General features: G+C 42.4%; 1 protein-coding gene across 1 annotated transcript in view; it reads right to left on the bottom strand.

Annotated features, from left to right (window-relative positions):
• Positions 1-5,037: 5,037 nt before the first annotated feature.
• The window catches only part of cdh22 (cadherin 22), an 83,066-nt gene continuing 61,741 nt past the window's right edge, over positions 5,038-26,362 (bottom strand). Inside the window, exons 9-12 of the mRNA XM_083971727.1 lie at positions 16,967-17,084; positions 13,372-13,521; positions 12,929-13,030; positions 5,038-6,357 (exon numbers count right to left, since the gene is read on the bottom strand). Of these exons, the coding sequence (XP_083827853.1) occupies positions 5,810-6,357; positions 12,929-13,030; positions 13,372-13,521; positions 16,967-17,084 (918 nt within the window). The 3' untranslated portion in view covers positions 5,038-5,809. The remainder of the gene's footprint in view (positions 6,358-12,928; positions 13,031-13,371; positions 13,522-16,966; positions 17,085-26,362) is intronic.

Raw genomic sequence — 26,362 nt, 5'->3', positions numbered from 1 at the left:
ACTCATCTGTCCAGACTCATACAAGTAGAATCATCCAAGGGTATTATTCAGTACTATAAACTCTGTTATTAATCCTTCCACTAGTTACCCTACAGATGCTTTGGCAACATGTGAAGAGTTTTTAAAATGATTTGTTGACAAAATTGTTTCTACGGGAAATAATTATAGCTAACGCCGACTTTCAAACTGCAGATAATGGGCTGAGCTCTGCCTCTGCACACCCGACCACTGTTTGACCCTGTTTCTCTCCCCCTCCTCTCTGAGGTCGTGCAAAAGCTGAAAGCGACCAACTGTCCCTCAGACATTGTCCCCGCTAAGGTGCTAAAAGAGGTTTTTCATTCTGTAGGACCTTCCCTCTTTGCTTTTGTCAACATCTGCCTTTGCTCTGGTAAGAAACCTCACCTGGATCCTTCAGTTTTATCTAATTTTAGGCCTGTCTTAGAGAAAGTTGTTTTTATTCAGTTACAATCTTTTCTTGAAACCAATGCCATCTTTGAAAAATTCCAATCTGGTTTTAGATCCCGCCATAGTACTGAATCAGCTAAAAATCCATAACGATATTCTCCTTTCAGCTGACAATAAAAATCCCATGATACTAGTCCTCCGACCTAGACCTTACAGCAGCATTTGATACAGTTGATCATTCCATTCTCATCTCCTGTCTGTCCAACCACATGGGCATTCAGGGTCCAGTGCTGAAATGGTTCTCCTCATACCTCAGAAACAGGTCTTTCTCTGTTATGATCAGGGACCTCTCATCTTCCCACGCCCCCCTCTCATGTGGGGTCCCACAGGGTTCCATTCTAGTCCCTATTCTCTTTACCCTCTATCTACTGCCTCTTGGAAAGATCATCTCCGCACATAATCTACACTTTCATTGTTATGCTGATGACATTCAGATTTACCTCCCAATTATCCCCAATGTTCCAACTGCACTAAACTCCGTCTCTAAGTGCTTAGAGGACATAGACCGCCTTTCATTTCCATGTTGCTAACTTCCTTCAGCTCCCTAAACATCAACCAATGACAGATAAATTCCATATATACTGACATTACTCCATCACTTCATGTTGTACTATGGTTTTCTTCTGCATCAGTACAGCTACTGCACAGTGAGGGAGATTTTCACAGTGGCATGAAGATCAGTTCGACTGGACCTGGAGGGAAATTACAAAATCCTTACCTGATTCCTCTGCAGTGTTTTCTAATCCATTACATAACACAGGCCTGGTGTAGACGTCTGGTTTCTTGGGCACACTTGTGCGTCACACTTGCATGTAATCACTGCCTTGGAAAAAAAAAAAAAAGCCACACCTTATCAGTGTGTGAAAGAGCCATAGTTCAGCTTTGAAGACGTTAGAAGGGAAATAACACTCCATCACAGCTACCTCAGTGAACACAGGTTAACAGTTACACAAGTCCAGCACAAACACAGACATGGAGTTCTCTTGTGCCGTCGGTGCTTCGTCCCAGACCTGCAGAAAATAGCTGTGTCTCTTTGACTTGCCGCATGCAACTTATTTCACCAGGTTACATACACACACATTGGTTACTCTGCCCCTTTGCCATTTTTTTGAGAACTCCTGGGCTGAAAGAGACTGGATAGTGCAGTTGTCTGTGTGGGGGTTGTACAGTAGCAGCCAGCAGATGAAACTTGCATAGGCTGTTGCTTTCAAGTGTATTTGCAACTCACGGCAATATCAAAAAGTAATGCATGTTGGGCTTTTTTTTTTTTTCAAGCCATTTGATCCTTGTTTAGCCTCTTTGCTTTGATTTTTTTTTACACCGTAAATCAGAGGTATCCTCTATGTCACCACCTTTCAAAAACTAAAATCATCTCTCTATCTTGAAGTTTTAAGGATCACTTCTAAAACCTGGTGAGGTCTGCCCCCGAGCTATGCTGCACACATTTTGTCCTTCTGTGAGCCACTTCACTGACTGTGATCCTCCAGCAGGGCCCTTCCAGCTGAACCATCATTCAGAATTAAAGGAAGGGGTAACTGGTTTTTTACCATCAGGGCCTCTGTGATTTGGAACAACCTGCCTGAGGAGATCAGGCGGTAACAGAATCAATATAATCTTAACATCTTAAACCTTATCTTTGTAGATGTGTTTGTATTTGACGACAGCAGAGACAGCATCAAATAAAAGCACATCTAGTTCCTGTTTTCCACCGGTGCCTCTCTGTGCTGAATGCACGATATTCTCGATCCTGTGTAGGTTCGCTCCCACAGTCTAAAGCCTTGCAGGTTGGTGTAACAAAATGGATGTGTTGTTGTTTGATGCCTCTGCACCTTCTCTCCATCGTAATCTCATCCTACTTTGTTTTTCTGTTTTCTTTTTAACCTTACAAAGCTGTTTTAATTTGAATCTCAAGCACCTTATGTCCCGAGTTTTGAAAGTACTAAACAAATAACTGTTGCTATTGTTTTAGATTTCATTTTGCATGAAATAAATTAAATAATCCTCTCAGGCCCAAGTAATACACTGTCACAAAAACAGCAACAAAAGAAGTCTTTGTCGCTGTCATTATCCGAGCTTTGACTACCTGAGTGCAGTTTTTGTAAAGAGTCAATGAGCATCTAACCATAATAGTCATCTCGCTTTATTAATTCAGCTTCTTAGAGTGCTGCATTTGTATTTGTTGTGGTGAAGCTTCCTTTTGCAGCATGTTTTAGCTTAATGGATTGGTTGCTACCCAGGTGAAAGTTTTTGTTTTGCCAGCGTCGGAAAACTAAATAACTGAATGCTATTCAGCTATTAGGCTATATATGATTGATATTTTCTGCAGTGCAAATTCATATTTTTCCCCCAATGTTTAATCAATTGTCATTACCCAGCCCCGTTCTGAGAGAAGAGGATATTTAATGTGCACACAGCTATCCCCCCAGAGAACTGTCAATCACAAAACGTCTATCTGCGTAACTAACGACGGGCCTGGTGTTGCCTGGTGGAGTTGTGGGGGTTGGCAGAGCTGAAATGTTCTGATTGACTTCAACACATTTATACGTTTACATGTGCAGGCCATCACTATGCATTGACATTTTCTCTGACAATGATGGAAGATGAATGAAAGGCTTGTTTCCGCGGAGAACAGGACTAAAAAAAGGAGCTTTCTTTCTCTTGAACCTCGTCTTTCACGGTGTTAGTCACACGACCTGTAGCCATGCCGGTCACATTGGCTTGTACACTGTAGTTTCTTACACACACACACGTTCACCCATCCCCGTACGACTGTGACCGTGGAGCTCCACGGTGACCTACATTTGTGTACATCCATCCAGACTGTGACATTTGCTTGTCAGTTAGCAAATGCTGTTAGGCTAAAGGCTATGATTAATAATGGATGGACAAATCACTCCTTGGCAAAGTTACAAATGCAAATAGACACACTGCTGCAGTATAGCTCAATACAGTAGAACAGGGTATGCTGCATACTGATAAAGGCACTGATGTAAAATGGGATTCAAATTGTGAAATCAATTTAAGCTTCAACTTTAACTTAGCTTAATTAGTCATTACTACACTTTTCCAGACTATTCATTCATACCCCCTGGGAATTACACTTTTAAGATGGTCATTCATTTAGTTAATGGCAATAAGTATAAGCCTGAAATGCTGCAACTGCAACATCACAGAGTCCAGCTGTGCTGCTAATTGTAGCAACACTTCCACGCTTGTTTAGACCCCCCCCTCACCCCCCAAAAAACAACAACAAAAAAAAAAACAGTGTGACAGCTGCAACACTTTCTTTCTTTTTTTTCTTTTTTAAGTTTCTGCTGTTTGAGCCCCGTGAAAGAAGAACAAAAGTCTGGAGGAAAGTTCCTTTTTTGTTTAGCGGCGATGGATAATGTATGCTAATAACAGTTCAATGTCAGCTCTCAGCAAGCAATCAGTAGATACAGCAGACCGATGAGTGACAGGAACAAAAAAAAACAAAAAGCAGCTGACATTTTCTTTGAAACGTGGTTATAAAAGCAATCGAATATGAATCTCAGCCACTGTCTGACTGGCCATTTTAGCAGCAGATCATGAAAGATGAAAGCAGCTTCGTATGCCTCAGCATCCTCTGGTGACTAGGACAATTACTGTAGTTTGGCAGAAAGCAGCCGGGAGGGAGCCATGCTGAGAGGGGGGAGCCTTTGTTTGGCTCTGGCCTGTCATATGGTCTGTTTGTTTCCATCTAGGGCTATTCTCTGAATCCAGCCCCGGTGTAAACACAAACCAGCTCCACCGTTATTCATAATTCAGGAGACATCTTCAGCAAACAAGTGGCAAACAATAATTAGCAACACAGATGCTCTATTTACTTTATCTTTGTGATCTCGTTTTCCTGAGTACTTCACTGAGGGAAGCAGTTTATTGCAAACAGTGAGATGTAGGTTTTTACCAAAAAAATTAAATATTTATTTGTTTTTAATTGTTTTTTTTATATTTTCCATACATTTGCAAGTTAAGGTCAACATTGAATAGGTTGTGGATAACAGGTGGATCTGACCAGTCCATTCATCATGTGTCACCTTTTTTAAACCTCTCCCCCTTAATTACGGTCCCATTGTCACGAGTGCACCCCAAACCCCCACACCCGCCCCCCCGCCCACACCCCCCTAAAAGGAAACGGCAAAAATATCAAAAGCAAAAAATCAAAAACATCTCAGGATATAAAATGAATTGAACATATTGTACACACACACACACACAAATCTGGAATGAAGATTGACCCCCCCCCCCCTAACCCCTCTTCATGTGGGACAAAGTTGGCCACCAGCCAATTTCCATAAAACAGTCATTTTGTTTAGTCTTAAATCACTGTTGCGGTTTGTGCCTTATTGCCTTACAATTGGCTGTGGAGAGGAAAGGAAAAGAAATTGTTAACACACAATTGTCCTCGGCTTGTGACCTCTGAATCCCCCCAGTCCACCCCCCCACCCTCTTTTTTTTCATATATATATAAATCACTAAAATACAGCAAAAGTATGTCGGTCTCTGCTGAGAGAGAACTGGCAGCTCCTCTGCACACGTCTCTCTCTCCATCTGTTCCCTCTTTATGTTTACCTTTTGCCCTTTTTTTTAATCTGTCTTTAAGTTGGTTATTTTACAAAAGTGGTCATAGAAAATAAATACAAATATTTTCCAGGGATGTATTTTCTTTTTTTTCCTGACCCAGATGTCACCTCTGCACCATGCAGCAGTGTGTAGAGTCCTCTGCCCCCCCTGCAGTCCTTTCTTTCTGCCGTGGTGTCTTTAATTCATTTCAAGTCAAGTCCTCAAGTCCTCCTCTCCTCTCCTGTTCAATTGTTGCACTTACCATGATCAAAATGTGGTAAATAAATAAATAAATACATAAAAACAAATAAATATACATACATAAATATTTCCTCCTTAAATAAATACATGTTTGTCAGGCAGTTTACCTTGGCATGGTGATGTACTGTAATCTGGATTCTCTGAACTCTGAAAACAATTTCGTAGCTTCAAATAAGGATTCTCATTAATGGTGCTGGGGAAAAATAAAAGTCCTCCCCTTCACATGTCCCTAAATGGCAATTTAGACTTTTCCTTTCTCTTTCTCATGTCATTGCCAGAGCAATCATGTTGATGTCTGAAAACCGATCAAAAAAAAAGAGTTCAAACTTTGACACTGGTAACTTTCTTTCAAAGGGATAAAGAGGCAGTGCTCTGTTTTAAGGAGTACACAGTGCTGGCTCTGATGATCTCAGTGGAGTGCCAGAGGGTGAGAAGAGGAGGCAGAGAGGGAGGAGAAAGAAGAGGAGAGTTTGAATGTCTCTCTGCAGAGGAAGAGGCTGTGCTAGGACCCTTCCTCCTCAGGGTTTCCCGGAGCGTAGTAGCCCGCCAGTTGCCTGAACCGTGGTCCCCAGTCGCTGAGGTAGGAGAAATCCTGCTCCGAGGTGGTGGACAGCGTGTGGATGGAGCTGAGCGAGAGCGCCGGAGAGCTGGTGCCCTCGAAGGCGTACGTCTGGAAGGAGTCGTACGGCGGCACCGAGAGGTCGGCGTCGGCCTGCTCCACCTTCTTTCGGATGTAGCCTTTGAACAGGGAGAAGTCCGCCGCCGCCGCAGCCGCCGACGCCGCCGCAGCTCCCTCCGTGGTGCTGCCCCCCCCTCGGTTCGCCTGTATCCACTGCGGCAGCGAGCGAATGTCCGGGCCAGAGTCACAGCTCTTGGCCTCTGGGAAGTCATAGAGATTCCTCAGGGCGCTCATGTCGTACGCTTGAGTGTCCTGCTCCCCTCCGCCCTCGTCGTTGTACTTGATGACGTTGTCCCTCATGTCCTCCTCGTCCTCTGCCATCCTCTGGCCTTTCCTGTGGCGTTTGAGGGTCAGTATCAACAGGACGAGGACTGATGGAAAACAGAACAAGAGAGAAAGACAGAGATTGCAGAACAACATTAATATCATGTACAATTAATGATTTTTTTTTAGAAAGAAAACAAGCTATTCTCAGGTGTCAGGACATGTTGCACCTTCATGTTTTTGCACAAAACAACTTAAAAGTTTAGTATGAATTTGTCAGATCAACCTGAACAGTCGGATGAGATAAAAGCTGGGGGAGAGACAGGTTCCTATTTAAGGGATTTTATAAACTGTCATTATAGCAAGTGTTTTGAAATCTGCGGCTTTAACTCTCTTGCTGCACAGCAGACAAGGATTAAAAGTTGGCAGGCTGAGTTTAAAGCGCTTCCCTGCAAAAAATGGTGCTTCTCTTCATCTTGCTAAGAATAATGACATAACCAAAACCAGATTTAGGTCATTCAGCACTAGCAACTATACTATAAAAAGTCATTGGACAAGATGTATCTACTGTATGGAGCTGCACATCAGACATGCACTGTACACAATGTATTTGCAAGCACTTTCCATTGGAAAGTTTCTAACTACTCCCAGTGTAACTTTGATTTCACCTCTTAAGGCGAAGGCACAGCAGGGGAAGATAATATATTATCAAGTTTTACATTACAAATGCATGAGCATTGATTTTTCACAATCCTGATTGCCTTGCCCAGAAATATGATTCAAAAGGCCTAATGGAGACCAATCTGTATATCAATACTCATCCAAGTCAAATGAAACTAAGACTCTGTGGTTCCATCATAACTTAAAACCAGAGGCAGCCTACTTGGAGAAAAAAAAATTAAAACGGGGAAAAACAATTGAGATGGATCACGTTATATACTAATGAGAGAAGAGGAAAACAAAGGCTGTATGCACAGTTAAATCAATGAGGGTTTAATTCCAGCTTAGTTATTTTAATTACTGCCTACATTTCTGATTAGAGAAGTCTCACTTATAGCTCAGATTCCCCCTCCCCACACCCCGACTTCATCATCCCTCCCCTGGGCTGCCTGCAGCCTTCTCCCTGAAACCTTCAGCAGATTCATCTGGTGGAAGTTTCAGGTGACCAGATCCTCAACCAAATGTCATTTTTCAGTGATGACAGAAGCATATTCCATTACATGCACTTCTGAAAGAATTATGCATACTGGACGGAATGAGAAAGATAATACACAGGTGCATTTACAATAGTCTAACAGACAAACGGCAACTGCAATTGAGCCTCTTTCTGATTAATTCATTAATATGCAAAGAAGAAAGAAATCTATTGAATTAAAAAGAAAATAATTAAAAGGGGCTCATGTAGCAAACAGCATGTTGTGTGTTATATTCAGTGGAATGGGCCCTACTGTAGTTCATTTGTTTGCTCTCCCACTTTGCAATATTTCAATTAGCAGACATGTGATTTTCAGTGGTTATGGGCAATCTTCGTACATGCTGAGAAACAGTGAACACTGATTCGTCAGGCTTATTATGAGACAATTTATGTGATGTAAAAATGGATGGCTTCCAGAAGATGTGAAAATATGTGTCTTTGACATCATACAGTACTGGTGGCAGGATGTGCTTCCTGTTGACAGTCAAGCTCTGGTCTGTGTTACTGTCCCTTTTTTTCTTCTGCAGCTACTATACAGGGATACCAGTGAAGGGACATTTAGATAGGTCATTAACCAGTAGGCACTGTGCATCTTCTGGAACGGATTGCTTGTTGCCTAAAACAAATGCCTACAAACCCACAGAGATAAGAGGGCGATCAATTATAATGGGGGCCTGTGCTGTCTGGGATGGTAGGGATTGTTTGATGCTCTGAACTCACCAGTACGCCCGTGTACAGTTAGGCACACATTGTTTCACTGTGCAAACAGATCAATAGCAGGACTTTATGTGCTGTGTACAGGACATTTACAGGCTAAACCAACATATTAAAGGGATAGTTCACCCAAAATTCAAATTTCACTCATTATCTACTCACCCTCATGTCGACTAAGGGCTGTGAGAATTTTCAGAGTCCTCCGTGCCTTCTCTGAGTTACGGGGGGGGTCCGTGCAGCTGACATGAAAAAGATGAAGCTATATTTGTCCATATAATGGTTGTGAAATGATACCAACTTTCTTCGTCCAAAAAGACACACCAAAAAACATCCAAATACCTCCATACTGCTCGTCTGTAATGTCCCTCTTGTATTGAAGCCCCGACATGAGAAATTGTTCCGAAAAAAAGTCTATATTTTAAGCTTGTTTGTACCGGAAGCTCCCAGTGTCTCGGTTCACTGCTCTTTCTGTGTCTCTTCCAGTGCAAATCTCGCCGTGATTTGCACTGACCGGCGGAACAATTTCTCATGTCGGGGCTTCAATACAAGAGGGACATTACATACGAGCACTATAGAGGTATTTGGATGTTTTTTGGTGTGTCTTTTTGGACGAAGAAAGTTGGTATCCATTGACAACCATTATATGGACAAATACTGCTGCACAGACCCCCCCCGTAACTCAGAGAAGGAACGTATAACTCTGAAAATTCTCACAGCTCTTAGTCGACATGAGGGTGAGTAGATAATGAGTGAAATTTGAATTTTGGGTGAACTATCCCTTTAACATGAATGAAAACACCTGATGGGCAAATGCACTTTTTAACATGACCTTGGAACTCATGATGTGACTTTAAAACACCATGTTTCACCTTTTTATCCCCCCCCCCCCCCCCAACTGTTTTCTCTCGTAAAACAAAACCCCATCAGTTTCAAGCATATAATCTGTACAAATGACTTGTTGCTGCCCCTGGTAATTGTGTCTCATATGGTGTAAATGGCCTAAAAGATAACTTTGCAAAGTGAGAACACCCCGTGTGTTCCTTTCCTAAAAAGCTGTGCCAGCCTAAGGAGCCTTGCTGATCTTGAATGGGGATTTTATGCAGTATCTCTGAGTGGATAATGTACAGTCGCTCTGCTCTTACATTGTTTGCTGGGCTCCACTGGGAAAGCGGTGTCTGTAACCATTGTGTTTATTCTTCTCAGCCAAGAATGGGGCGAACTAATTGCCCCTGGGTTGAGGAAACAGTCATGGTTTGCGGTAAATTGCGCCGTACACTGCCATGCATACTAAACAGTCGCTAAGACAATTAAGCTAAATTTACACTAATCAGGAGAGTAATGGGAAATAGAAAACTTTATGTTCACACATAGGTGCAGATCACTTCTACGTGGCGGATCAGTGTGGAGCAAAGGCGATCAGATAATCTGACTTCTGTCATCCTTCCTCACTGATAACATGTGAGCGTGACTACCTGTTAGGTACACAGAAGCTTGAACTGTAAGCCATTGAAAACCCATTTAACTTGGAGATTAGCACACCTAGGGTGATGTTAATTGTAAACCATGTACAGATCTTACCTTTGTAGGAAGACGTACGGGGCTGCGTATATCTGCCTGCTATACATACAAAGCTGGTTCCCATGTGCACAGATGTTGCGATAAGCGTTCTTGACAAGACGGTTAATTTACCCTTGGGCTGCGCTGGTTGCCCCCACCCAGGAGTTCATCACAAGCAGATGGGAGGTAATTGGAATGGATGCATGCAGATGCTGCGACGCGGTGGAATGGATTCATCACATCAGGCCTATAAATGAACTGATGGAGGGACTGTTTGTTTGTAAGGTAATTAGGCAGAAATTTGTTTTCATTTTTCTCATCATCCAACAATTGATGTAATAGAGGTGGTCCAGCCTCTGGAGAGAGAGAGAGAGCCCTGGCTGGTTAGGTAGTCGATGCGTGAGTGAGTGTGTGTGTGTGTGTGTGTGAGAAGCCATAGTGCACACACACACACACACACACAAAGAGAATGGATTGCATTGCAGTTAATGGGTGAGGAATGATTTATCTAAGCATGTGGACGTGTGATTAGCATGTACAAGCGGACACATTACAACCTGTGCATGTGTATGGTAAGTGAAGGATGGATAGGTAAGTGTGTTATTCACACCAGATAATAGTTGGAGACAACACTGCTCATGGCACCTGATTCCAGCACCTGCAGCTCTGAGACTGCTACTGTCCACGTGATGACTGGCAGAAGCCGAGCGCACCCACTTAGCCTGCCATTCGCTGCTGTGATGAGGAGCATTCAGTCCATTTTCTACTAATCTGTATCAGTCACTCAATTGGCTTTGCACCAATTACACTCCGACAGGACTGGAATCAACATGGCATCGTTTCATTAGCCGAATCAAAGTGGCCATGAAATAAAACCAAAAGCCATAACGCATGTAACTGTGCATATTTTCTCACTGCATGGAGGAAAACAGATCCAGTGGGTTGCACTGGGTCTTGTTTTTGAAAGGCCAAAGAATTGTTGTCTACTGAAGCCTTTGAGAGGATCTTGTCTTCCCCAGGATACCAAAACCATGATATACTGCAACCCAACCCACATTTTTTTTTTTTTTAGCCAGGCAGAGGTTGCCTCAGATTTGTACATAAGACTTTTTTTTTGTTGAGGCTTTTAAAACCGTGATGAATAAATGATGCTCTGCTTTTGAAGTTCACTCCAGTAAATGGTTTGGTTAATGGAGACAGACTTTTAACAACTCTCATTAGAAAGGCTCTTAAAAGAAACCGATAACAAATGCTAGTCACAGATACAGCTGCCTACTGTCATGTCATCCATCACTCACTGCCTGCGCCATGTGAAACGTGTAGAGGCACGAGCGGGGGAGACAAAACACCGTGACAGCCGTGTCGTTTCTGGCTGTCACTGAGGAGTGGGATGCTAAGACGTGTGGGGACGGAGGGGGAAGCTAGCTCATGAAAATTTTAAATACGACAATACCAAACCTCTTCGGTCCTTGAGAAGGGTGAACGTGTGCGTGCGTGTGTGTGTGTGTGTGCTGCGTGCATGTATGTGTGCGTTTGTGTCTGTGTATTAAAATCAAAGAATGTCTGGAAAGCCTCATCTATTTAAAGCCCGCTGTTCCTGAGGGAAGCAAGTGCTGAGGCAGCTCTTTTGCCTGTTTGCTCTCTCTAACCCCCCCTTCCCCACCACCACCACCACCACTTTACTCCCATTCACGCTCTCTCCGTCTCGATCAAAGTGGCTTGGTACCATTCATAAACCCAGGCATCACATGTGCTTTTGTTTAAACACAAGCTTTCTTCTCATAAATGCATGTGACAAAATATCTGACGGGAAAGCCAAACAAGAGATCAAAAATTCATCTTTTTCATGTCATTCGTTCTTCTCTTCCCACCGCGTGTGCAGTTCCATTCGTGAAATATAGATACCTGCTAAAAGTGGTCGGTCCATTTTCAGACACGTGGCTTGGTTGTATGATTTCATGAGCAGAAGACACTGAGTTGTATGTTTTGGTGCAGACCGTCACCCAGCCTTGCCTCAATGGTACATCGCCCCGAGTCTGGGGCCGCTGACTCGCTGTTTTGGTAAGCAACCGGATCCAGGGCGAGAGAGACAGGCCTTTCCGTCAAAATAAAAGCACCAAGCTAATAAAATGCAGTGAAACTTTTTTATTTAAAGGTACATTGTGTAGGTATTACTCCCATCTAGCGTTGCGGTTGTATATCGCAAGCAACTCAATCATATTTTTCATGCTGCATTCACGTGAAATTGGGCAGACGGCAGACGGACGACAGCCGCTGCACGTAACGGCATAAACAAGCCTCTATGTAAACAAGTGGTCCGTCAGCATGAGGCAAAACAATACACGTGACAATATGTTGTCATGGCGATGTGGTATTGTTTACCTGACCCACGTTTTACCGGCTTTCTCTGGACTTCTGTGACTAAAATGACATCTGGTTTGTTACCGACGGCCGACTGCCCGACTGCAGGTGAATGCAGCATCAGTGTAACGCTCCATTCCTCCTCACTGCGTTACCGCGGTGACTTTTCACAGACGCCACCTCGACCTGAGCCGACAGCTCCGGTGTCTCCGCTGAGTTTCCGTGGTTTCCTACCGTCACGCTGCCACTGAACGTAAAAACATGGAGACACCACATGGCAGCCAGCACCGAGCTTACCCGCTCCATGGAGATATGAATGATATGAACGGCTCATTCAGAGCTGAAAGGAACACTTCACTTTGTTGATGGGGGGGATTACTGGTTAATGAAAAACAGACTTTTGAACAAAATAATAGATTTTCGTGAATAGATAACAGGAGAAGTTACACAATGTCCCTTTAAGGAATATAATTTACAAGAAAGTCCCCGAGCCATTAAGTTAACCTTTTGCTTTTATTGTATTACAAGTTAATGTCTATTTTATAAGTTGTATGTTGGTGAACACTTTTACTTTGGTGAATTTGGTGATTTATGTATCCACTCTCAGACCAGAACCAGAATGCAGACAAAATTCGGAGTTCGGAGACACCAGGCTCTCCTCCTCTCTCTGAGGCTACATCGCCCCTATTGAGCTTCCTGCTCCCACGGGTCCTGCTCAAGTAGTTGAACTTAGCAATGACCCCAGAGAAGCAATGCTAATGAATTGCGCCTATCCATCCATCTAGCCATCCATCACACATCCGTGCCTTTATCCTTCATCCATCCATACATGAGTACACCCGTGTGCTTACCTATGAGGATGAGCATGCAGACGAGTAGTGCTATAAGTGCCCCGGGGCTGAGAGCAGCACTCATTACGTAGGCTGTGGCATTGCAGGACTGGATCTCTCCCTCTGTGTTGTAAAAGACAAAAACATAAATATAAAAAAAAAATAGCATTTGCAGTGTCCAGATGCAGCAGATTCAGTTCAGCGGAAAAGGAATAAGCACAGTTTTATCACGATACATTATACATTATACTTTCAATCTGCTGGAATCACTGCTGAGGGGCCGCTTGTCTTCGGCTTCGTGGTCTTGTGTTATTCTGTTTTCCACAAACAGAAGCTGATAAGAACTGTTTGCCGACCAAAAACGCTGGCATGTAGCTGACCTTTCAGCGGTGCTGCTGCCGATGCAGGAGGTGACAGTGACGATAATGTTAGTAATGGTGTGCTGCTCCTACAGTAGCTCTCACCTGTGTCACAGCCGCAGACACGAATGGTCAGGGTGCCTGTGGAGCTGAGAGAGGGAGGCCCGCTGTCAACCACCAGGATAGGCAGGAAGTACACATTCTGCTCATGGCGGTTAAAGCCTGACCGCTGGGTCCGGATGCCAGCTGTCTTGTCTGGGTGGGCGATGCGTGGGTTGTCAGGGAGTGGGAGGGTCAGAGAAACAAAGTAAAGCAGAGAATTACACATGAGTGGCTTAATATTTGAAGAAAAATAGTTTTCCCCTGCTCATGATGCTTGGTTTTTACCACACTATACTTATGCTGCGTTCATAACAACTCGGAGGTTGGAATTCCCAACTCGGAAATTTCAGACTTCCGACATCATTGCGTTCGTGCTGCAGCAGCTTGGAAGAAAAAAAACACGGATACCTGAAGGAAGTTTGGCATACTGTGGCTCATAGCTGAATACGAAAAATCAATGCAGCAGTAAATGATGTTTATTTCGGAGGAGAGGAGACGCCGCAGATGAGTGCATATAATGTTATAGCCTTGATAACAGTTAAACGTTATTTCCGTCACAAAGGAGGAACACAATTTCACATCATACAATAATCACAGCTTAATATAAACGTATTTCATATAGGCTACTGCAATAATACACAAAAATATGCATTCAAACCTCAACAAATAAATTAAAATGTCTAAATTCTAACCGTTTAAGACGAGGGCCGCCATGTTTTGATGTTGTCGTGACGTCAAGTCGGAAAGTCGGAGCTCTGATATGATACCCGAGTTCCCGACCTGTAATTTCCGAGTTTGACGCCGTTCAATTCATTTTTTACAACTCGGAGCTTGTTTTTTTCCGACTTCCGAGTTGTCTTGAACGCAGCATTGGTTTTTACCACACTATACTAAATTTGATGAGGCTCCATCTAGTGACTGCTTTGATCAACCTTCTTGTTTTTTTCTGCTTTGTATTGCGCTGACAGAAGAAGCAGAGAAAAGACAAGTTTTGATCATGCAAGCCTATTTAATGGTTCTAAAATGAAAACACAAACTTGGTCTGATGATGTACTGTAAGATTGTTGCCATTTGATTCAAAAAAAGTAACAATGAAAACTTCTTCAAGAGACGGTCAGAAGCTCAAGTGATGAATAAAAAAGACAGACAGAAGAGTGCCGTCCTTGTTATACAAGAGCTCCAAACACAATGGTGTCAGGATTGTCAAGTTTAATTTGGGGTTAAATGGATCTCACTGGGAGACTGTTGTGCTATTTATTTTCTAAAGCAAACACAACGCTGGGGAGAAAATGAGCGAGAGAGCCTGTGTTTGGAATCAAACTTCACTGGTGGATCTATGGGCTCTCTGCCGGAGACACAGATGAATGTAACGTAAAATACACGCAGAGGTTTTGACAAATAGAGTCCGTGCGGCTTTGTGGGTAGACTTGCATAGAGGATACAGAGTAATCCATCTCCCAGCACATATATCACCCTTATCCATGTCGCCCTACAGCTCCTCTGGCACGTGTAGAACAATCTTCATATTACCGTTTATGTACGGGAATGTTACGCCCCTGAGTTTGTCATTTTGACTTTTACACAGCGTTCTCCTCCACGGCTGTCTGCTTTATGGAAAGACTCTCATACGGGTACAAATAATAGACTGAGGCCTCAGGAGCATTTTCAAATCAGAACCATTAAACACAAACACAAGTGTATCCCTTTAGACATAATTCCCACATGACCCTTCGCCCCCCCAAAAAATACAAAATAAAACAAAAACAAAACAAACACCAACCAAATATCAGATTTTAAAAAAAGATAAATGTGACAAAACAAAACCGACATGATTGACATAAGTAGAAGTAATTCACCAAGATGTAAATGTTCTGACTGACTTCAGCTTTATATCACTGGAGATTTCTTTTTAAGCAGGATCAGGATGTTTTCCAAGTGACATTTTAGCAACATGGGAAAAAAATGTCTTTTCATCATTGTGTGTCAAGGCTTGGAGACAGAACGCAATGTGAGGCCATGATGAGGAAAAGAAGAAGTGACAGATTGAAAGTGACAGGTTGACAAATGTGTCCATGAAAAGAGACACCAGAGTGGGAAAAAAAGAGGGGTGGGAGGATAAAAAGTATGTGTGTGGTGCTTGTTTTGTCTTTCAGAAAAAAATATTCAGACAGGATATGCAGTAGTGTGTATGTTCACAAATACATACATTGAAACAAATGTGTATATTTATGTATGTATGTGTGTGTGAAGGTTATTTTCGGGACAGATTTCAGACATTTGGGTCAGTGGTTATGGTGTACTGTAGGTTGTGTGTGCATCGTGTCTGTTGGGGAAATCCCTTATCGCCTCCATACAAACACTATTTCACATATTCCATTAAATACATCTACTGTATGCACACACACACACACACAGCGGTCCAACTGAAAAAATAAATAAGTAAATAGAACAGCAGACACTGATGGTCTGCAGGATGTGTGTGTCTTTACAGTATGCATCGAGGAGTGAAAGCCACACAAGTCCTTGCCTACCCATGCATGTGAATTTGTGTGTGTGTGTGTGTACAGAATGTGTTTGTGCATTACACAAAGCTTGTGTTGTGTGCATGTGAGTGGGACTTCAGCAGACCTCGCTGCCTCCGCACAGTGACATTTCCCTAGCTCAGGCTGCTCCCCTGACATTTTCCTGGTGTCAGATCAATCTTGATTTAGCCAGATGTCACATTCACTTAGGTACACATCTCTAAACGCGGAATCTGCAAGCGTGTTTGCAAAAACACAGACAAGTGGAAAAAGTCTCATCTTCCCCACAGAGCAAAGTCATCAACAGTGATTTTTATGTTTCCCTACATTTTGCAAACACAGAAAAAAGTGTATTTTTTGCAGTTTTCAAAGTGACATGGGGAGAATGCTGCCATTTATTTCAAAGCTATTGTCGTTCATTTTTAAAGCTATTACTACAGTGGTACCTGGTCAGACTGACTGTAAAAATCTTTTTGCAGGTACAGTGTCACATACGTTGAAGTTTGATACTCTCTACAATGTTAGTCTGCTCAGAGTAGCAGAACAGGTGGTGTTTATCTAAAATAAAAGAATCCAATTTTTCCATCACCTCCTGCAATTGTCAGAAACCTTCTGGCTGTGGAGTCTTTGAAGTCCTATGTTAAAAACATCAGTGCCATCTGGAAGCTGAAGGAAGTAACTAAGACATAAAAACCACTCGTGCGTGTTTTGACAGAATGTTTTTTTTCAAGGTTTCGGAGCTGTAGTCTATGAAACTAACTCAATATTGCCTTAAGGTCAACATTTGCAGAACACCCTTAAGCATTAAACCAAACCGATCACTCTGGAAAATGCTGAAATCACTTTATAAATGCCTCCTTCTTCATCATGATCATGAACGTTTGTCAGTCAAGTACAGTCTCTCAGGACCGGTTCACATTTATAATTGAACCACAATTGTTAACAACCTGCTTTTTGGACTCCTGGTTGTGACATTACACCCTGAAAATCAAATTATGCTGATCAAGTCATAAGCACAGCTTCTCAACTATGCTTCTTCACCTATTACACCGATATTACGACCTTTGGGTTCTCACCTTTGACATCCCACAGGGTGAAGTGTCGATTGCCGGAGGCCTCGGGGGCCAGGGTGAAGTAGAAGCGATGACCAGACTGGGGCTCGTCTCTATCAACCACGCTGATGGTGTGAATTAGCTAAGGAGAGAGGAAAGCAGAGTGGAAGAGGAAATGAAAGGACAAGAAAGAAAAGAAACAGAGGTTAGATTTCTTACTCAGATCCACTCAATGGGAACAAGAAAATGAAAATGAAAAGTACCGTACACTTTACATTTCAAATGCTTCTTTCATGAGGGAGGGAGAGAGGTGGAATGAATGTACTCGGATGAAACAGACGCAGAAGGTTTCGTATGAAAGTGCAGTTCAAAGGCGCTACAGTCACAAAGAGATAAAAAACTTCTTTCTCCAGGAAGTTGACACAGCGTTACAGAGTATGTCTTAATGTTAGAAATGCAAAACCATTACAAAATGCCTCACTGAGAAGCTGCTTTTTCCTTTTTTGCTTTAAGAAGGAGCAAAGACAAAATGCTAATGGAGGAACAGAGAGTGGGTGAAGGTGTAGTCCCCCCACCCCAACCCACCACCCCCATCTAATACAATAATAGTGATCCACATTCAAAGATAACACTCAACTGTGATCCAATTCTAAGAACTCAGTGTGGACACAATAAGGCGAGATAGGATTCAGTGTGAGCTGAACAGACATCAAACAGCCCCTGGAGATCCTTTCACCTCAACACAGACCTCTCAGTGACAATCCATCCTCCTCTCATGCTATTACTCTGTAGCCAGCATCAAACCACAAGCTGATAAATGATATTTGTCTCCGTTTCCCCTGCTGGTGCACAACGTATGAGTTCACATATTTCTCATTATTTTCATTTCATTCACCTTTGTTTGCTGTATTCTCGCAGATAAAAAAAGGGAAGGATAAATTGCCTCGAAGGTGAATAAAGCATAAAAAGTTGCATAAAATATAGAGTGCGGAACAAATAAGTTTCAAAAGTAGCTTGAAGTTACAGTGTGCAGTAACTGTAACTTTTTTTTTAGATGAACCTATCTTAATATAGAGAGGTGCAGCCAAAGGATTCTCTGACCCAGACTCTCAGTGAACAGGCTGGCAGCAGTGCAGAGATATTCTCTTCTCTAAAGTTTCTGAGTGAGCCTGCTACTCCTCTCGCTCCGAGGCTTCAAACCAGGAGCTGGAGGACGTCACCACGGGTGACTCACAGGCTAGGAAGCTGCACATTCCAGCATTAGCTGAGACAGCGAACGGGGTGAGGATGTAGGTGAAGGGCTCCAGGGAGTGGAGCTACAGGAGAAAACAGAAAAATCCCATGCATTTTAATGCAGCGTCTTCAACAATGTCATTGTTAAAACTTAGAAGACAGAATAAAAGGTTTTAAATGCAAGTCATGTTAAAAAGTAAAAAATAATATCTTCATTGTTTGCGTATTTATGGGTTTAAAACACGACTTCTGTGTGGTTTACTCGTTTGGTTGAGGCAGTCATGGCTCTTTTGTGGCAACTGGACTGTACATGGTTCTGTGTTTGGATTCTATTTTGTCTGGGCGTGAAAAATAATTTTCTTTTCACATAGATGGTCTAATGGCACCTGGCCTAAAATAGGCTCTGGCTCAAAAAAAGAGAAAAAAAGCGCACTCTGTAATAATACTTGATCATGTACTTTAAGCTTACCAGCATCTGTACACAAACCCGAAGGGGCGGAAAACAAGAATTTGGCATTTTACGGAAGGTCATGTGACTATTTTGGGTTCTCAGCAGTTGCCAGGAAACCAGTGGAAATTCAAAAAACTGTAAATCATTCAGTTTCTACATGGATTTAAAGGGACAGTTCACCCAAAATTCAAATTTCACTCATTATCTACTCACCCTCATGTGGACTAAGGGCTGGGAGAAGTTTCAGAGTCCTCCGTGGCTTCTCTGAGTTACAGGGGGTCTCGGTGTAGCAGTGCATGTCCATATAACGGTTGCAAATGGATACCAACTGTCTTCGTAACAAAAAGACACCAAAAAACATCCAAATACCTCCATGCTGCTCGCATGTAATGTCCGTCTTGTATTGAAGCCCCGAAATGCTAAATTGTCCCGAAAAAAATTAAATAACTCTATATTTTAAGCTTGTTTTGTAGAGGAAAATTCTCGAAGCTCCTCTTCCCGGTTCGTCACATTTGGACGAACTGGGAAGAGGACAGACCCTGGTTCGTCCAAATTTGATGAACCAGGAAGAGGAGCTTCCACTACAAACAAGCTTGAAATATGCTCTGAAGAAGACATTTACGTCGAAACGTCAGCAGCCGCACCAATAAATCTATTTAATTGACCGTGTGCTCCAGTGTCCTCCCTCTGTCCAAGCTTGAAATATAGACTTATTTAATTTTTTTCGGGACAATTTCGCATTTCGGGGCTTCAATACAAGACAGACATTACAGTACATACGAGCAGCATGGAGGTATTTGGATGTTTTTTGGTGTGTCTTTTTGTTACGAAGACAGTTGGTATCCATTTACAACCGTTATATGGACATGCACTGCTACGCCGAGACCCCCTGTAACTCAGAGAAGCCACGGAAGACTCTGAAACTTCTCCCAGCCCTTAGTCGGCATGAGGGTGAGTAGATAATGAGTGAAATTTCAATTTTGGGTGAAGTATCCCTTTAACAAATCAGACGTGTGAACTGAACGTTAGATGTGACTGGTGGTGTAGTAGTGTAACTGTTGTCCAGAGCCAGTGTATCTGTGTCCACCTATTTCCAGTCATTGAGCTAAGCTAACCGCTACGCTAGGCGACCTCTGACTGTATTGAACGGATGAATATGAGGGTGGTATCGATCTTCTCATCTAACCCACCGCCAGAGAGCCAGTGAGTGTATTTCCCAAAATGTCAAACTATTGTTTTAAGGTCAATCTTGAACTATGAAGAAAAGCATTATAAATTAATGACTAGCAGTAGTGTGCAGCATTCTAATACATCCCAGCAAGGATGAAGAGTTGTGAATGTGTTCTTTCAAGGAAAATGGCTGAATTTGTGCCGACACGGCTGAGGAAGTTCAGATGATCAGGCTCCTTTCTCTCCCTTAACACCAGCTGCGTGCATCTAACACTATCTGCTGCTGTTCTATTGTCTATCACAGAATGCAGCAGACACGTAGCGCAGTTGGTAAATGTCATTTTGTCAATGAGACAATGATTGTTTTTATTCTGGTCTACAGAAAAAGCTGGGTGCTGCTGCCACAGAACTCCACTGAAGCTCAGTTTCTTTATTTCTTTGTTTTTTGCTATTTCTATAGGTACTTGTTTAGCAACAGTCCATCCCACTTCAGCTTTACTCCCACTCTACACACAGCTATTGGCATTTTTCTATTCTTATTATACACAAAGGGCTTTCAGTCTCGACAAAAGAAATATCCTCGGAATATAAAATATAATCCCTAATAACCAATTTAAATGACGTTTCTTCGACGAGCTGCATGAGGAGGAGTTGGGACACTTGAAAATGAAAGGTTGTTCCATCACACAAATACAGTACACCCCCCAAAAAAACGAGTGCGTAAGTTGTGAACAGTGGAGAAACGAGGTCGAGGAAGACGGTCTCTCTCAAATCCACCACTGCCTTTTCTCATCACTGTGGGACCTCGGAAGAAGACCGCCAAATTCATTTTGATTTGGGAAGTCTCTCTCTGACTCACCCACAGATGAACCGCTCAGAGGCGCTGTTGGAAATCAGCAGAGACACATGACAAACAACCCCCCCCCCCAGAACTACTATTAAGAGAGGCATTTCTCAGGATGATTAAAGCGCTGGCGTTCGAGGGATGGAATTCCTTTGTCTGGACTCACAGGAGCTCGCGGTACCAGATAAGATCACGGGAAATCTATCAAACTATTACTCAGCTGTTACAGTATAGCAGTCTCCTCTCTAACAGACGGGATACTTATAAAATGTTAATCATGGCTTTGTTTACCGGACAGAACTCTTCTCCTGTCTATCTTTTCTCCTCCACCTCTCTGCCTCTTCAGTCTGCTCTCTCTATTCATCATTCACCCAATTCCTCTGATACCTTGTCCTCGGTATTTATCTCCTCCTTAAAGTATCTTCCACTCGTTCGCGTCCTTTCCAGAAAAAATGTGTCCCTCATTCATCATCCACCTGCAAATTGATTATTCAAACAATAATAATGTAGATATACTCCACACCTTTCTTGCACATAAAGACATCTGCTTTATTGTGTGATATTTAAGCTCATGTTGTCTTGTCTGTGTGAGACAGCCTCATTCATTCACAGCGTTGCATAAAACTCTGAATTATGAGCCCGAGCGGTGGCTATGTATTACTGTGACTAAGCTACTGCCAAGCACACTTCCGGGGCCACAATTGTACCTTCACAATAAACCTCCTCAGCACTGACGTTGCATCACAGACAGAACAGGCTTAGTCATACCATCAGCTCAGGGAGCCTGTTTGGGATAATATGGCTTACTTTGTAATTACAAAATGCTATGGCATGATTTCAGGGTAAATGAAATGCTTCTCCTTCAGCACGCTGCGAAATCTGCGCTCGAGAAACAGAGTAAAATATGGAAATGAACCAGGTATTACACTTATATTACAGTGGTAGAAAGAATAAGAATTATCATTGCCGACATCTCAAATCTTTGCCGCACTGCAGACGGAGGATTAAATTCTTACAAATGTGAATAAAATAGACTTAAGTTGGTGTTATGACAAGATGCTGTATTAAGTACATTACACTGCAGTAGTCATTCATATTAAAAGTATGGATGACAAGTGGATTTGACCTAAAATATGATTAAGGTAATGAATGTCTAAAGTTCAATAATAAAGCAAAGCAGAAAAAGGTATGTTGTGCATAAAATGCACACATTTGTATTATTTTCACCATCAGTTTGTACATTGAACATTCAGGATGATGCACTGCTGTCCTGTTTCCACCAATCAGGTCCATCAATGCTGCAAAAACAGGATTAAAGGATTTGCTACTGTACAACAACAGCTTCTCATTTTACTCGGTGAACCAGTGTTTGCTAAAGATGTCCAAAGGCAAGGCCGGTGTGTGTTCCCCATGGTGGACGGGGTCAGATAAACATCGAGCCACCTTTTACAAAAACCTGCCGTGCAATCACTGTGATTTCATTTATGTAAGCTGGACAGTAGGTCTGCAGTGTAAAAGGGCTTTTCTGGACATGCGTTAATGGGACTAACCACGCTAAATGCATTATGTTCTTTGTGGGAATCATCTCTTTTCCATTGCATCCAGCTTTTTTTTTTCTCTTTTTTGTCTTACGTGTGTCGAGACCATTCAAAGGACAGAGAGAGTGCATGTGAGCGTGCTGTACACCAAAACAGGCCTGATCATTCTTTGCACGCGGCCCTTTTAGATTTCAGTCTGAAGGTAAAGGAATAATGAGCAAAGAGAAGACGGTGTCATCATGAGCAAGAGCTTTATTGTCAGCTGAGGGATGCAGTACTCATTACTCTGAAGAAATATGAACAGCACTGAATATGTAGTAAGTGAGCCATGATCTGGGTTCTGTGACTGTGCCCTCAGCGGGGGGGGGGGGACTCTCAGGCGGCTTCTCGGGGGGTGAGCGCAGACTGCTGAGCGAGAGAGAGGGAGAATGGAGTGAGGGAAATGAGGGAGGAGGAGAGCGAGCGTGTGGGAGTTTATCGAGCAGCTAGCGAAGCTCCCTCAAGCACAATCACCTAATTAGATTTCTATCTAGCGGTCCCCTTTCCTGACCCTCTTAAATCTCTTGCATCTCTGGAAAGCTAGAAGGGGAGACTTTCCCAAAAGTACAGCCCGTTTGCACTGGCGGTGTCTGAAAGGTCAAGGTTGTGATAGGGAGGCGGCTTCTCATTTGCAGTAGAAATCAAGCATTTCACAACGGCAGTGGGGACGGTAATAAATAAAAAATAATAATACAACTACTTCAAATGAGCCAACAGAGATTAATCTCTGAAGCCTGGAATGTACCATTAGTGGTAGGTGTGCGCTTTCAAATGCCTTCCATATTTTTAGTGCAGGCATCGTCATGGCGTCCAGTGGAGAGATGAAACATTTCAATATCATCTCTCAGAACTTGATTCCATTTCTATCAATCCAGGAATGACAAGGGTGTCAAAGCAAAAGCTAGGTGGGTCCGCTTTTGCCACAGTGAATATTTTAAAGGATTTTATTTTCTTACAAATATGTAGCAACTGCAACTGTCTTTTGTCTGTTCTGTGTGCTGTTTTTTATTGTTCTATGGACCGCCGCTGTGTCCGAAATAAAGTATTGAATTGAATTGAATTGAATATTCATAGTACATTGATACAAAGCAATGCAATTTATAAATGTCTAACTCTCCCTGTAATGTGTTGAATGATGTACTTTCATACTTGGATGTGATGAAGATTTAAGAGAGTTAAAGAGTTAATAAATGTTCTACACATCAGGTGAAAGCATCTGTTTTTCCCCAACTTTAACTTAGATAAAAAACTTTAGTTATCTAAACTTGACCATCAGATCAACCCTTTGTACATTACTCTGTAACCAAGACCAGACAATTCACAAGGGGAACTTTTTTTGATCGCACTGACAAGGACTTTCCACCTGCAGAGAGGAGAAGATGAACCAGAGGGATTGCATCAAATGATGCATATCAAACCTTTCATGCATCTAGACTTTTATGTTTTAAACATTAAAATGACAAAATGATATTGCTGGAAACTGTGAATATTCCAGTGTGTCTGGTCTGCTGGTTTGTCTGAATCAATGTTAACATTTTAAAGACAAAAGGAAGAGGCATTTGCAGAGAAGAATAGATGACTCACTCACTCTCCTACTCATGCCAACACCGTGAGTCTGTCTGGGTTACTTCCTCGTCTGTGTTTCTTTGCTTTTTCTGTCACTCGCCTCTGTTGTGCATCTAATGAGCGCCTGTGTGTGTTAGTTCTACTACCCATTCTGCATGTGCATGTAGTGACTAAGCGTTGCGCTCACGTGTATGTGATGTGAGTGTTTGTGTTGCAGACAGGCTTAACATTTAGCTATTTCCAATGGACTCTCCCAGGGGTTGGAGGTTGGCGGTGATGTGGCTAAACTGAGGTGATCTGTGGCGGTGACCCACTCAGACAGCTGGGAGACTGCACGGCAGAGCTGACAGGCCTTTGTTTCCCCAGGCCACACTTAGTATTTGGCTTTCCACCCGGTCTTTTTTTCTGCGCACATGGCACTATATGATATCTGTCCCTCTGCATTCAGTCAGATAAATACCACAAGGTGGGCGAGGAATGGGAATGAGAGGATAAGACTGCGCTCACGTGTCTTTCAGGGTTGTGTAGCAGGCTCGGCCAAATGGACGAATCAAGGCATGAATACAGAAATCAAGAGGATTTAAAGCCTGTCAACTAAAATGACAAAAACATCACTAAGCTAAGATTTGTATTGTTTGTGTCTGATCCAATATTTGGCTCAATGGTCATACTGCAGCTAAACTGCATCTCATCTGAAAACCTTTAAGGCCCATTTAGAAATTGGGTGTTTTTATCAAAGTGATCTTTATAGCAAGAAATTGCTGGAGGGTTTTCTGTATCCATATAGATTTACAAGCAATCAGATAATTTAAAAGAAAATGATTTACATTTTCATTTTACAGCTTTATATATCACTATTATCCAGAGCAAGTTGCAATTATTGACACAGCAAAATATAAGAGATGCATTACATCAATGAGGGTCTTCAAAAGGATATTATTTCAAATCTGGGTGTGTGTGTGTGCAGCATTTTGAGAGAGTTTAATCTCCCAAAGCAAAAACCACTAGGCCACACCTCTCTGCCTTGCTTTATGTAGTCAGTTAGTCAATGCTAATGAGAGGCGACCTGTCTTCCAGTACCGGTACATTCAAAAGACATGAAAAGACCAGAACTGACCTGGCAAAGCACCGTGTAATAATAGGTTAGAACTTTAGCTTGAGTTGCTGTTCTGAGAGCACTCACTCACTGACTGAGTCACAGGCTGGAGTCAATTGTAGTTATTGGCCTTCGTGGTTCGAGTGCTAATCTAATGGCGCAGGAAGTCATTTTACGAAAAATCAAGCTATAAAAATCAGACATGAAGTTGCTTTTTTAGTTTAAGGAACTACCCATAAAAATATTTTTCATTGCTACTTACCAACACGTATCATATTTCATTGTATAATAGAGGCAAGAAACAGTGGCACAATGATGGTGCTGCATTTACAGAGGAAGAAGCCAAAGCACCTTCGCAAACATCATTGCTTGGATGAAAAAAATGTTTTTTTAAGCCTTTCTTACATCTTACTACACCTTGGTGATCACAGTGTGCCAACCATTCCCCCTCAAGCACATTTAGAAATGTTGGCTTTGTTACAAATTGTTAACATTTCCACCTGGGTATTTTCATACTGAAATCAAAACTGCACTTAAAAAGGAGGCGGATAAAAATAAGTTGACGGTGCAGACGAACCTGTAAATTATGCTCTAGAAATGGATTAAAAACGGCATTTCTTTTGGTCATGGTTATGTACATCTGTTCTATGTGATAGTAAGATGCAGGTCTCGATCCAATCTGTGTGTACCACAGTATGTGCTTTTTTAATTGCACTTCCCTCTTACTGTAAAGTCCCATGTTTTACCTTCCATCCCTGGTCATTGACCTGCATAGCACCCCCCGAGGGGCTTGTAAATAAAAGGTGACAAGCTATTTAACACTTTGTGTCATGGCCCTGGCTTGAACTGTGTCCCCAAGCTAAAGCTGCTTAGCCTGTGTCACCCTTTTTTTTTTTTTTTTTTTTTACTTCACAGCCAACCTTTCCCTCTCCCTCCGTACGCATTCTCCTTCTAAACACAAACAAAATAGGTTGTGTTGCCAACTCTCAAATGGGATCAAACCCAACCGCAGTTAAAAGGCTTAGGTTAATCTGATTTTCTCTGTGGTTCCACCGAAAGCTGGACCCGAGCCAGGGAGCTGACACTCTGTGAACGAGACTGGGTTATAACACAGCACACAACAGGAGACAATGGAACGCTGCTCATTAGCTTAGTAAACCGGGGGTTGATCTGACATATTAAGAGTGCTGCAGTAAATACTATGTGTGAACATAGTATGTGTGGGTGTCTGCATACATGTCTCTATTTCATTTCCTCTGCAGGAACATCCATGCACGGCTGTTTTTATGACATAATAGAGTAAATGGATTCTGTTCTGAAAATGAGACAGGTAGATGCAGGTATATAAATAAACAGTAAGTGTTAGAATATATAATTCATACAGTATGTAAGGTGTTGTTTTTTTCAGAGGCGTATATACTTGGATGAATTGTATCATGAAGCTTTGGCAGCTTCGTTTTTGAAACTTTCACTCCAATAAAGC

Source organism: Trachurus trachurus (genome assembly GCF_905171665.1).
Source record: "Trachurus trachurus genome assembly, chromosome: 5".
In the NCBI taxonomy this organism is placed as follows: Eukaryota; Metazoa; Chordata; class Actinopteri; order Carangiformes; family Carangidae; genus Trachurus; species Trachurus trachurus.
The sequence above is the reverse complement of the archived record's forward strand: the minus strand, read 5'-3'. Positions and strand labels throughout refer to the sequence as shown.